The sequence below is a fragment of the Antrostomus carolinensis genome, unplaced genomic scaffold (genome assembly GCF_000700745.2).
Source record: "Antrostomus carolinensis isolate BGI_N321 unplaced genomic scaffold, ASM70074v2 scaffold7070, whole genome shotgun sequence".
Lineage (NCBI taxonomy): Eukaryota > Metazoa > Chordata > Aves > Caprimulgiformes > Caprimulgidae > Antrostomus > Antrostomus carolinensis.
In genome coordinates this window covers 69,690-82,699 of record NW_010286445.1, presented here as the reverse complement: position 1 = coordinate 82,699, position 13,010 = coordinate 69,690, and the positions used below count along the sequence as shown (strand labels likewise).

The following is a 13,010-nucleotide window of genomic DNA, read 5'->3' as shown; positions in this document are numbered from 1 at the left end:
CCTGTCGCTCTTTGCCGGTGTTGCAGTGGGTGACGCCTCGGGTGTCACCTTGGTTTGGCACGTGCCTGCGTGTGCCTGTAGCGGGGACTGAAACGGCCGGCCATTAAATTCGCACACCAGGCTGTCAGGAGACTTCCATTTGTACAGCAGGTCAAGTGTGAACCAGCTTCTGCATCTTAACTGACTTCTGTCTACCATCTAGGAGGTGGTAGAAGATGTCTTTTCGTGGAAGAGGAGGAAGAGGAGGTGGCTTCAATCGTGGAGGAGGAGGTGGTGACAGAGGTGGCTTCAGTCGTGGAGGAGGTGGCGGTGACAGAGGTGGCTTCAATCGTGGTGGACGAGGTGGCTTTGGCCGGGGAGGTGGACGAGGAGGCTTCAACAGAGGCGGATATGACCAGGGACCTCCAGAAAGGGTAGTTTGTAAGTTACGTGAAGAGATTGTATTTATTTGATTTAGAATGACTGCTCCAGATCTTTAGCTGGTTTGTTCTTTCTTTATTTCAGTGTTGGGAGAGTTCATGCATCCGTGTGAAGATGACATTGTTTGTAAATGTAAAACAGAAGAAAACAAGGTGCCTTATTTCAACGCCCCAGTGTACTTGGATAATAAGGAACAGATTGGCAAAGTGGATGAAATCTTTGGACAGCTGAGAGATTTTGTATCCTTCAAAAAATGATTAATGTATAGCATTTGTTTTTTAAACGCTCATTGATTATTAAATGGAATTTCTCTAGGATTTTAAAATAGTTCAAGGTTTGCCTGCCAGTTAGGTGTGAACAGTGACAAGTCTAGCTGCAGCTGCTGGTGTCAGGAGGTGCCTCATTCACATTAAGTGCCTATCTTAAAGCATTTCCAGTATGACAGAGTACCTTATATTAGGCAGGGGTTTTCAGTCAGTACCAGTACTGGCAGGTGTCTTTTGGATCCAAATTTTCTGCTATAGATTACTCACCTATAACAGAGCTGGATTAAGGGAGCTGGGATTTTTTTGTGCATTAGGGGACCTTGCTTATGCTCCAGTTTATTACTTAATTACAAAGGTGAGCTTGTGCTAGGATGTCGTATTACTCATTGTCCAGCTTAGTACTTAAACTGCCAATAAAAATGAGCTTGTGCTAGGATGTCCTGTTGCAAAGCAAGCTTGTTGAGGCAGAGGCACTGGGTCCCTTCTGTTGTCACTGCCAGATTGACAGAATCCGTGGCAAAAGCAGGACAACTTGGGGAGTACTCCTGTAACATGGCAGTAAGAATTAGCCTGTGCCTGTGTTGGTTGGTTGAGCATCAGTAACTCCCTGCATGCGTTTTCCTCTCCAACATTAAATGTGAAGTAAAATGTGCAGGTTTAAATCACTCTGACGCTCTGAATGTATTAACTTGCAGATTACTTTTTGTATCAGAATTATTTGAATTTCAGAAACTTGTTTTCTTCCTACAATAATATATTAAGAAAATATGTTAGTGGATTTTGCAGCTCCTTGCTTCCCCATTTAATCTTGAGTTTTAATTAAGCACAATTGGCCAGCAGCTCTTTTTGATCTTAGGAACTGCACACCAAAGTCTCTGCATGCTGGAGAGCCAAAGGATTCTGCAAGTGGGGTTACAGAGAGTGTCTGCTGCTTCACTGTAGGCTGAGGCTGGGCATTTGGTTGGTCCAGCAGTCCCTGCTGGCTCTTATCTTTCCTCAGCCATGCAGTTGTACCAGCGAGCAGCAGCAGCACTAGCAGAGCCCCTGCAGCACGTAAATTGTTCCAGATAGGCCTTGAGGTCACCCCAGGGGGCTAAAGGGGTTGTCACTTGCTATACAAATTTGTTTCTTTACAATTATTTTTTTAATGTACTCTTTCCACTGGTATGTTCTTCCTTAGACATGGAAGGAGAAAATGATTTTAACACAAAATATGTTTGTGAAAACCCTGAGAAAAATGGGAAATAATTTCTCCTTATCTTTTAATAGTAATTTTTCATTTGTGATGGTGATGATGATGATGATGATGTTTAGCTTGATTTATAAAATACTAGTTTAGAAAATGTCTGAATGTGCCTTTCATATAATAATCAAAATCACAATTTCTGATGTTGTATTCCTGCTATGTTCCTTAAAGAAACCAACAGTATTTTTCAGTGAAACTGTCTGAGAACATGAAAGCCTCTTCATTTAAAAAAATGCAAAAGGTTAGCCAGTCTCAGTAACAGAATTCTGCTGTATGTCATCAGTTAGGTAAATCTACTCTGTGTCATCAGATACTAAAAGCTTTACTAAGTTTTTATTAACTTTAAAAGCTATTTGTCATTTGTTAATGTAAGTATTCATTTCTTCTTCCTTTTCAATTTTGTATTTGCCACATTCTTCTTTATCCCCATGCTGCAAAAAAAAGGTAACAAATGAAACTCATGCAAATATCATCTATATTTTAATAGCAGTATTACACTGTGATTTATTTCTTGCATGCTGTCTTTATTTGGCTATTTGCAGAGGACAATTTGACATGAAGGGTTAAGACCAAATTGTGGGTATTTGTAAAGGGGGGTATTAATGGGCTCTTTAGCCATGGTATTTTCAAAGCCTAATGGAACTCTCTTCCTACAGTTTTACATTGATCCAGCGAAGCTGCTGCCCCTTCAGAGATTTTTGCCAAGGCCACCTGGAGAAAAAGGTGGTCCTCCCAGAGGAGGTGGTAGAGGAGGACGTGGTGGTGGACGTGGAGGAGGAAGAGGCGGTGGTAGAGGTAGGATCTCAAGAATGGAAGCTGCAGAATGTTGGGTTTTTGGTGTGGGATGGGAAGTTTGGGTGTTTTTTGGGGGATTTTTGGGGTTTTGAGAGTATGCTGATTTCTAACAAAGACAAAGTGTGACTGCTAAGCAAATGTGGTAAAAGGTTGTAGGTAATACGCACTGAAAATTGTCAGTGAAGGCTGTATTTTTAGTATGTTCTAAACATCTGGTTTGGACAAAGTACTTGAAATGCATTGTTTCAGAAAGGGGTGAATGACCTGGCAGTTCTCATCCTTTGCTTTTTGAACATCATCTGTGATGTTGTCATGGTTTAACCCCATCTGGCAACTAAGCACCACACAGCTGCTCGCTCACTCACCCCCGCCCAGTGGTATGGGGAAGAGGATTGCTGGGGTAAAAAATAAAACTCATGGGTTGAGATAAAGGCAGTTTAATAGCACAGAAAAGGCAGATAAAATAGTAATAATACTAATTTAAAAAGTATTATACAGTATTATACCAGCTACTAGGGAGAAAATGAACTTTATCCCAAGCAAAACCAGGACAGATGTACTCCTCAAACTGCAGTTATTTTTTTCTTACATCACAGCTGCTTGCCTCTTCTCCATACCCTGCCCCTTTGCAGTGAGACACAAGTGTTTCTAAGTTATTTGTTTTGTTTGTTTTAATGTTCTGTTGAGTTGTAATTAACTAATAATTAATAGTTGTAATTAATTTTTTGCTCTCATAAAAGAAGTTTATAATGGAGTTTTGTGAGTGTCTTTAGTATTTTGGACATTGTATATCAGATATTAAACGATAATCTAAAATGCTGCAGATTGTCCCTAGAAGAGGCAAGGTACTAGTAACTGACCTGGTAACTGTCCAGCAACTGACAGTTACAGTTTTTTTCTTGTTCTTTTCCTTTCAGAGGCTGGCAATGAAATAAGTTGCTATGCGTGACAAAGAATTTATATGCTTCTCAAAGTGTAATTTCTTTCCTATGTTTAGGAGGATTTGGGGGAGGAAGAGGTGGAGGAAGAGGAGGAGGATTCAGAGGAGGAAGAGGTGGAGGAGGAGGAAGAGGTGGTGGAGGAGGCTTTCGGGGTGAGTGTGCAATTTTGACATTTCTGCAATAAGAATGGCTGCTGGTTTCTAAAGCTTTTGAATATTAAATAGAATGTTATGTTCTTTAAATTTCTTATGGATGTTTGTAGTTTTATGCCAAAAGTTTCTGTGCATCACAGTAGCTAGCTTAAATTGAAGCACAGTATTTTGCATTTTTTGATGCTTGTGTCTAGTTTTGTGCTGGTTTTTTACATTCAAAAAGGACCATGAGAACAGATAATTATGATAAATTATTTTATTCTATCAACTAATTTAGTGTTATGTATATAATTTAGTTGCTTTAAATGCCTCTAAGATGTGAAATGTTCTGTGTATTTTTCTTCCCTCTTAAAATAGGAAGAGGATATTAAAAATGGAGTCACGAGTATCTCCCTGCTGTCTTACCATATTGCCTGCAGAAGTGAAGAACAAGGAAAAAATTTTGTAAAGGACCCTGAAAAACTTTTTTTTATAAAGAACTTGAAGCTGTAAAGTGATAATTATTTTTACACTTAATGACTGTTGGGCGACACATGAGGAGAGCGTAGCCCCAGGCAAAGAACTGAAGACTGTTCAGAATGTACTTGAACTTTTTAAACTAAGCCAGGATTCAGAATTATTTTTAAACTGTTTGTTTCTTACAAGTGACGTAGTGAATGCTTGAATTCATGTTGGAGTTTGGAGTAAACAATCAATTGAAATGTTTTTTTCAGCAAACCCTACGAGTTCACTACATGCACATTCGTCAGTATGAACCTGTTACCTATGCATGACTGATCCCTAGTTCTCATCCTCTTTTTATATTGAATCTTCTGGGTTGCTCTCAAGTGGACATGCCATTTAAACAACTTCTGTGAACCTTTTTGTACAAACTAAACTTCAAAATTTTGTGTTGATATAATTTTTTTATACATAATAATGTATAAAAGGAAAGGAAGATTGCAAAGGATATTTTGTCTGTTTTTCTGTATACATCTCAATGAAAGCCAAAGGCATTAAGACATGTTCTTCTTAGAAGCTGCTATCTAATGAGTTATACGAAGTTTATACTATTCTTAAGTCGCCTAATTGTATCTAATTACACTGATTTTAAAATTGCTAAGGTTTTTTAACTGATCCCACTTCCTCCTTAGCCTGTTTCTCTTGAGGTTTTGATGTCCTGGCACTGCATCTCTGGTTTTTTGAGCTTGTGTAGGGCTAAGATTAGAGAGCCCATCATGCGGCTCCTCTGCACACAGTGCTTTCAGTTAAGCATTGCTTTAAAAAGTCATGAAAAAAATCTGTGTGAGTCTTTGATCCCTTTAATTGGGTGCATTATGAGGATTGTTGAAAAGCTAGTAACTGTCTCTTCTTAAGGACGGAGGAGAACAGGGTGCCTCTCTGTTCTTCAGCTTTGGAAATAACAGATAAGTAGAATCTGCCTGGATTTCATCCAGAGACAGGAGTCTTCACAGACTCATACCAAGCCCTTTTGAAAAGGGATCTGTAGAATAATCTGCATGAAAGTGTTTTGAACAAGTTGTTCCATGTGGAAAGAGGTGCATTTCAGAATTGATTGTACTGTTACAGTTTTTCATTAACAAATGCAGCAACAGGCAGGTGAGTTATATCAGCCATCTGCTTAACAAAAAGAAGCAGGTAATTTGTCAGCACCAGGATTGGACAGTTACTGGTCATTTTAACAAACGTGACTCTTAGTTTGGATAATCTCTGGAACAAAAATTGGAACAAGGTAGCAAAACAAATGTTCAAGAATTCAATTAGATCTGAACAGATGCTGCATCAGATAATAGATAAAATGTTCTTCAGAGTAAAAAAAAAATACAAACCGCAAAACATTGGAATTTCTGCTCCATCTGCTTTTGTGAGAAGAAACTGAGTCTGTTGTTCAGCTGCAGCACAATCAGGAATTGAGGGATACTGATTATTTTCCTGGTACTGCTACAAGCTTAACTTTAACAAGGTCAATTAAACCCAGAGCTCTGAAGATGTTTAGACTTTTGTTGCTGTATATTGTTAGGCCTAAGTGACTTAGGACTCTGACTCGAGGCTTTGTAGAATCGCCTTTTATCTAGACAGAATCCTGTGCAAGTCCTTGCGTACCACATTGCAGTTGAACACCACCAGCCTGCAGTGCAGCTGCAATCGTCGTTACTTTTGTCATATTTGTATTTGCATCCTCTGCTGTGCCGTGTTTCTTCACTGATGCTTCAGTAGCTAGTTGTGGGTAGCTGACTTAGATCTTTCCTTATTCTGGCTTTCTAAGTCTAGCATAACACAGTCCTCACTCTTAAACCTAGATTCATGCTGTGCTTTGCTATTCCCACTGCATGGTTAAGAGACATACTTGTTCCCAGGACATTAGAAGACTGTACCTTTAATCATCTTTAAATTGTATGATGTGACAGCTGATGTTTCAGTTGCATAAAGTGCCATCTTGCATCCTGGGACAAGAAGCACATGCTTTGAATCTCACAGCAGGTGGAGCAATGAGTCAGCCTGAAGCCATTGCAAGGCCAAAGCAAAGACATCTGTATGTGGAGGGGTTAAAGAACAATATCCATTGCAGCTCTAGAAGGAAGATCATCCTCTTGGTTGTAGGGAATTGGATTGCAGTCCCAACTGAGAAATCCCCAAGGAACATTATGGCATGCCCTGTGCAGACAAACGATGTTGGATTAACAGAATATACAGAGAAAATTTATAATTTTAGGACTTTTGGAGGTTGTAGGATGTTCAGATGCTGATGGAAGAATGTCCTTAGTGATTGGATGCAAAATGAACTGCACTAGGAGGAAGCAGTGTCTGGGGAAGGTTTGTCTTTGTGGCAAGGCCCATCCAGTCCCTGTCCTGCCCTGTCTTCTCTGTGCCATGGCATGACCCTGCCCTCCTTATGCAAATAGTTGCTAACTAATGGATGAAAATACAGTGTCTTAAATTAAGACGACATGTCTTGTCTGCAGTGTAATGCTGCAATGAGGTAAAATACAGGTTCTCTAGTTTTCTATGACACCTTCCTCTGTCTTGAACTTTTTAGTCAAATCCTATTTGTGCTTCTGTCGCCGTGCTCCTGGTCCTAGTAAGTGTACTGTTTGAGTTTGATATACATGCTTATAGATATCTTAGGCTTTTTCTGCAGAGAATAGGGAAGGTGGACTCACCAGCACCCTGACAGAAATAGGTATCTTAGCAGAAATGGGAAGTTTCAAGTAGCTGTAATGTCTGGGGAAAAAAGTCATAGTGCAGTCTGAAGTGAGATGGGTGGGGGGAAGGTTTTACTGTCAGTGTAGGCTCTCGATGATGGCTTGGTTTTCCCTCGATTTCCCCTTACTGGCGGCCTTTGGGCCAAATGGCTGGGCCACCTGAAGAACTTCTCACCTGCCACCTGCTCCAGCAGCGCAGCAAAGCGAGTTACTGTCCTGCAGTATTTCTCTGAAGCTTGGGAAGAAGTCAAGCTTCAGTGCACTCCACAGTGCTTGGCTTCCCACCCAGGTCACAGAGGTAGTGGTGTCACCTAGCTGTCCCCTTGTCCATTTCTCAGTGTCTGCACGTGCTCACTGTTGTCAGAGGCAAAGCATTCAATGACCATGTCCCACTTTGAAAATGTGGTTGCAGGTGAACGTGTTGGCCGCTGTAATATTTGACCCACGCATAAGGTCTGACTTTCAGCTGATTTTAAAAATGACAGCTGGTAAATCACTAGGATCAGGTTGCTTAAAGGTATTTAGAAGACCTTGAACCGTTTGTCCTTGCCACACTACAATTCTGGTTTTATATTTTTTCTATGTGGGATCTAAATCCTTGCTAAAGAGAGGGTAATACATGGAGATGTATTGTAGTTTAAATTGTTACTCATTGAGAGTGGCTTTAATGCCCTGCATTCCTTCTTGGGTGTTTTTTCTCCTTGTATTTTCTGTAGTTGCTGGGATAGGATGGTTCAATATAGTTCAGAGATTTGCTATGTTATTTGACAGAAATTTGATGAAGTGCAGAAAATAACTGGGATATTTTAATGTATGTCTGCAGCACTGTCTGTAGTAGAACAGAAAGGATTCTCTCTAGCACCAACACAGTTACAGACATTTGCCTGAAGCAGTGCTGGATAGTCACATACATACTGGTGCAAAGTTATCTGCAGTTGTGCAAAGCATCATCTTGGCAAGAAATAGCGTTGTCTTTAAAAAAAAAACATAGCTACTGTATGAAGTACAGCAAGTAAAAAGCTTTATGAAGTCACATTTTTCAGGGTGTTTTCTTCAGTCAGCTGAAAATCTCTTTAGTTTAGAGTCAAACTTTCCTAATCGACAGTTTAAATCTAGTAAAAGTCTCTGTGAGGGAGGAAAGAAGTAATTTATTAATTTGCTTTCCATTGGATTTGAACCAATCGACAGTTTAAATCTAGTAAAAGTCTCTGGGAGGGAGGAAAGAAGTTATTAATTTGCTTTCCATTGGATTTGAACTGTGAAAAGATTCATGGAAAGTTCTGCCTTTTAGAGCCCTCCAGTGGTGATGTGCTTAATTAGCCGGGGAGGCTTTGGTTTGGTTTTCGTTTTTTTAGGGTGATTACCACTGAAAATAGGAAAAAGATTTTGGTTTGGTTTTGGTTTTTAATTTTTTTTAATGCAAGCGGTAAATTTCTCTACTCTCATCACTTGTGGATTGAAATATACCTTACACATAACTGAAAGCTTGCTAAACCCTGTAACAAGTTTTGCATTCCCCTTATCTATAGAGATACCTACAAATTGAAGAATAAGCTGAAATATAAATTGCATTTTGTTGCTACTGATCTGGGACAAGTGGAAAGGAAAAACATCACTTGAGGTTATAAAGCTTCCCCTGACACTAGTAATACTATCTGTTATTGGAGGATAAAAACAGCCTGAGGTGTTGGATTATTTTTTTTCTTATGCCAATATTAACAAGCAATATAGTAAGCTGTATTTTATCTGCTTATGAACTGTGGTTCCAACTTTCTGGATTATTTAATTCCTTGCTTTATATTTTTGTCTTTGTTTTATGAACTGCAGTGTTCTAGAAAAAAATACTTTTAGGTTAATGATAAGTAATGTCTGCCTTTAATTTTGACTTTTTTCTCTCAATTTCTGCTCTGTAAAGTTAACCAGATTTGAGAGGAGACGGAGTCAGTGTAATAGTACGGAGGATGGACTGCATATATGACAACCTTGCATTTTAACCAACAAGTACATATAAAATCTATATGATCTTAACTGCTATTCTAAGTCTGGAATCCTATCCGAATAAAAATAGTAGTGCTTTGCTTTTCTGAGACATGCAGCATTGCAGGCTCTGGCTTCTGTGGAAGCTGCAAGATCTGAGATGCTTTTGAAAATCTTGCCAAAACTTCAGGGGAGGAAAGCAAAGATATCAAATTATCACTATGCTTTTATCTTTCAAGGCAGGAGCAGGACTACGGAGCACTAGGGAAGTGGCTTCACTGCCAGGCAGATCATTTTTCCTTTCAGAACCCTCCCACCCTGTTCCTGCCTAATCCTCCTCTGACAGGAAAAGTACCAAAATAATACAAGTACCCTGAGAACTGTAAGAGTATAGATCTGTGGCATTAAAGAAAATGTTTGCTGATACAACTGACATGTGATTGTTGTAGTAATGATGATTAAATGTCATGACTGCACAAGTTTTATATAAAATTTTTCTTACCTTTAGATTCAAATGGGTGAAAGATGCAGGATGTCTGTTTTGGAAATCTGAGGAGCAGGAGCGAATGCTCTACGAGTTTCATGGGTTAGAGAAGGGAGAGCTCTTCAGGTGTGCCCCCTTTCTATGGGATGGCTATATGTGCCTGTGTCACTGCACCCTTATTGCTACTCAGCAGACACAGCTCTAGCCTGGGAGCCTGCCTGAGCTGCCTGTGAACCACATACCTCTGTAGAACCACTGATGCCTCATCCTTGTCGCTCTTAACACCCAGTATGAGTACAAAACTGGAGACAAAAACTATGAAGGGGAACTGGTGGGAAACGCCTTAGATTGCTTATACTGATATTGCATATAAGCTCTTTGGGCAAGGGTTAATTGCAGCTAATACTTATGCAGGATTTTGTCAAAGGTCTTCACTTTGGTGTGCTGCTACCTCATCACTGAAGAAAAGAAAATGAGCTTCTGCTGCTCAAGGCTTTGGAAAATTCCTAATAATTTTCTGCCCCAGTAACATGCTTTGGAAAATTTGCCTGAAGTAAGCTTACTTGTTTGTTTGGGAGAGGGAGTGTTCAGGCTTGTAAAGCATAAAGCATAGTCAACAACCATTTTTTGCAGACCAGGCTATTTTAGAAATGTAGCAGTTGAGTTTTCTGAAAGTCATGCTTCACTTTAGAAAATACTGAGCTGTTCTTGTGTCTGTATCAACTTGAGAGTTTAAATCAAACTAAGAATCTTGAAGAAGTAAGTCTTTAAGGGTTTGAAGGGATGGACTTTAGAGTAAGCAAATCCTACTTTTTAAAGAAATTGACAATTGTGTCATTATGTTATGCTGCAGTTTTGTATGTTTGCTGTGATGATGGGAATTAATTCCAAGCCAGGCTGATCACCAACTGACCTGAGCCAACTTTTGTTGAGATTTCCAAAGTGCTGCACAAGAGATTTGAAGGCAGCAGTCTGGGGGCATGTGACAGTTAATCTCTTTAGCGGTAAGAATGAAGTTTAAGCATACTGTTGGAAATGTACTCGGTTCTGTGCTGCTCTTTGTTTTGAGTAACAATCTCTCTCTAGAGTGGGAGTGTAAACTTCTTTGCACTTTAGTCTAATTAAATCACGCTTGGAGGCTGTCAATGGTGGGGAGAACTCCCCCCTACCCCCCTTTTTTTTAATTGTTCAGTGAGTCTGTTGAATAATGAAAGAATTTGCCTGACAGTTTTGTAGAGTTTCGTTGTCGATGAATTACTGCAGAGGATAGACGACAATCTTTAGTCCAGAATGCACTGGAATGATTCATCCAATTCCTCGGAAAGTGACAATGAAGCTCATTCAGCCTTTACACAGACTGAGCACAATATAGTTGCAGCTTACTTAATAACAGCAGGTATGGGCATTAGCAAATTGTTGTGTAACCTTTAAAAATAGAACTGTAGATTTGCATGCTCATTTTGTATAGTAACAGCAATAGTATTTTGTTTTGTATTATGCAAATGTCTGATGTCTTTTCTCCATCGTTTACTGACAAGTTAGCAATCAGCAGTCTGAAGTGTGCAGAAACATCTGAAGCGTGCAGAAACATTTAAGTTCTCTGCTCTATATTTAAAGGCTGCGTTGTGTCTCAAAAAATATATTTTGTTAATATGTAATTATAGAAGAGAGTGAGAATTAATTTCTGCCAGCTTGCAAAAGAGATAAAAATAGGGCATAGCTGTCACATCTTGCATTTTTCTGTGATGCACTTGAAGCTATCTTGAGATTTCTCCTGGGCCACATGTTTGTAGTAATATATGTGTAAGTCTGAGCATGTGAGCGGGTGTCTGTTAGGGGGATGTAAGGGGAAGGGTTGGAATGTGTCTTAGAGGGAGGGAGCTGGTCATTAATCAGAGAAGAGCAGACTCCAGTTGCAGCTGTATTTTTCACCGATGACACATGTTAGAAAAATGACGCTTGACATTGTGTTCATTCCCTGTGACTGCAACGGCCTTTGGCTAAACTTGAATGATTATGGAGTTGTTATTTTTTTCCCTTGAAAACTTTCTCATTGTTATAACCACAACGGCTTCAGAAACGTCTTTCTGAAGCATTGAGTGCTATAGCAATGAAATATCAACTTGACCAAAACCTGAAACCCGCTGTGTTTAAAAATAGACCTTCTATACCTTTATTATGGAGAATTAAGTCAGTTTATAAATACTTTTATTCATAGACTATACCATACGTTTTCTATGTTCTAATTAAAGACATGGATGATGGTCAAGTATTGGAAGGCTAGATACACTCTACAGTACTACCACACTATTTGCAGGTAACTGGATCTATTAGGTACTGCAAATGTATGATAATTGCTATGTTTTAATTAAAATTGATTACATTGTATAAACAAGGGGGTCTTTTTGGATAGTTTGACCACCTGGTGTTAGGAATCAAAGCTATTGTAGGTGATCAGTGGGATTACCCAGAATCAACCCAGCTCTTTCTTAAAACTTGCAGGCAAATTAAATGTTTGTTTTTGGTTTTGTTTTTTTAAATTAGATTACTTAGTGGGTTTTTTTACTTTTTAAAATTTCTTTCCCCCCCCCCCCGCCTCCTTTTTTTTCTTATTGTAATTGGGAGAGTCTGGTAAATCTTTCACCCGTAGCTTGGACTTCGCTTTCTTAATGAGGAATAGTCTTGACAGTAAGGTCTGTAACATCTTTGAAATTATGATTGATTGCTTTGCAAATGCCTTACTGCAGCAAATCTCACATCTGGAAAATTTAAGCTGTGTTAATAAGCAGATGCCTAAGAATAAGAATGAAGTACAGGTACAGTGTTCATCATTATGCTGCCTTTTAAAAGGTTTGAATGCTTCTCTCTTTTGCAAATAATTGCTTTGTTTTCTGAGAAGGAAGTAATTAAGTATTGCACTCTCCAGTGGTCAGTGTATTAATTTTAGTGATGACAACGGGGATACTCAAGCTGCAGGAAGCAATATTGCCTCGTGGATATCCTTCAGTTTATAATGGTGAAATGCTCTGGTATAATTTTAATATGCTGGAAAAGTAAATTCTGTGTTATACATGGACCTAACCTTCATTGTTTTGATGTTACTACCCATGTGTCTTGCTTAACTCTGTTAGGGCTTATATTTCCATTTGGTCAGCCTTTAGTTTTCATTGCTTCCCTGGGAAGAATCATAGAACCATTGAAAGGTTTGGGTTGGAAGGGACCTTAAAGATCATCTAGTTCCAACCCCCCTGCCGTCAGCAGGGACACCTTCCACTAGACCAGGTTGCTCAAAGCCTCATCCAGCCTGGCCTTAAACACTTCCAGGGAGGGGGCATCCACAGCTTCTCTGGGCAACCTGTTCCCGTGTCTGACCACCCTCACAGTTGGGTGGAGAGACACTGAAAGAATTTCTTCCTAATATCTAGTCTAAACCTACCCTCTTCTAGTTTAAAGCAATTTCCCCTTTTTCTGTCACTACCTGCCCTTGTAAAAAGTCTCCCCAGCCTTCCTGCGTCCCCTTCAGGTA

At 39.5% G+C, this 13,010-nt stretch overlaps 2 protein-coding genes across 2 annotated transcripts in view; both read left to right on the top strand.

The window, feature by feature from the left end:
- Positions 1–215: 215 nt before the first annotated feature.
- On the top strand, positions 216–9,689 carry GAR1 (GAR1 ribonucleoprotein). The gene is made up of 7 exons (XM_029085498.1): positions 216–420; positions 505–659; positions 2,114–2,173; positions 2,589–2,727; positions 3,725–3,820; positions 5,410–5,419; positions 9,509–9,689. Exons 1-7 carry the CDS (start codon positions 216–218, stop codon positions 9,687–9,689), a joined length of 846 nt encoding a protein of 281 aa, XP_028941331.1.
- Positions 9,690–10,675: 986 nt separating this feature from the next.
- The window catches only part of RRH (retinal pigment epithelium-derived rhodopsin homolog), a 14,534-nt gene continuing 12,199 nt past the window's right edge, over positions 10,676–13,010 (top strand). Inside the window, exon 1 of the mRNA XM_010170177.1 lies at positions 10,676–10,880. Within this exon, the coding sequence (XP_010168479.1) occupies positions 10,775–10,880 (106 nt within the window). The 5' untranslated portion in view covers positions 10,676–10,774. The remainder of the gene's footprint in view (positions 10,881–13,010) is intronic.

Excerpts from the sequence above, each read along its gene's own strand:
- GAR1 (XM_029085498.1), top strand. The coding sequence starts at position 216 with ATGTCTTTTCGTGGAAGAGGAGGAAGAGGAGGTGGCTTCAATCGTGGA. Across the intron at positions 421-504 it reads ACCTCCAGAAAGGGTAGTTT|TGTTGGGAGAGTTCATGCAT; the intron begins GTAAGTTACGTG and ends TCTTTATTTCAG. Across the intron at positions 2,174-2,588 it reads CATTTAAAAAAATGCAAAAG|TTTTACATTGATCCAGCGAA; the intron begins GTTAGCCAGTCT and ends CTCTTCCTACAG.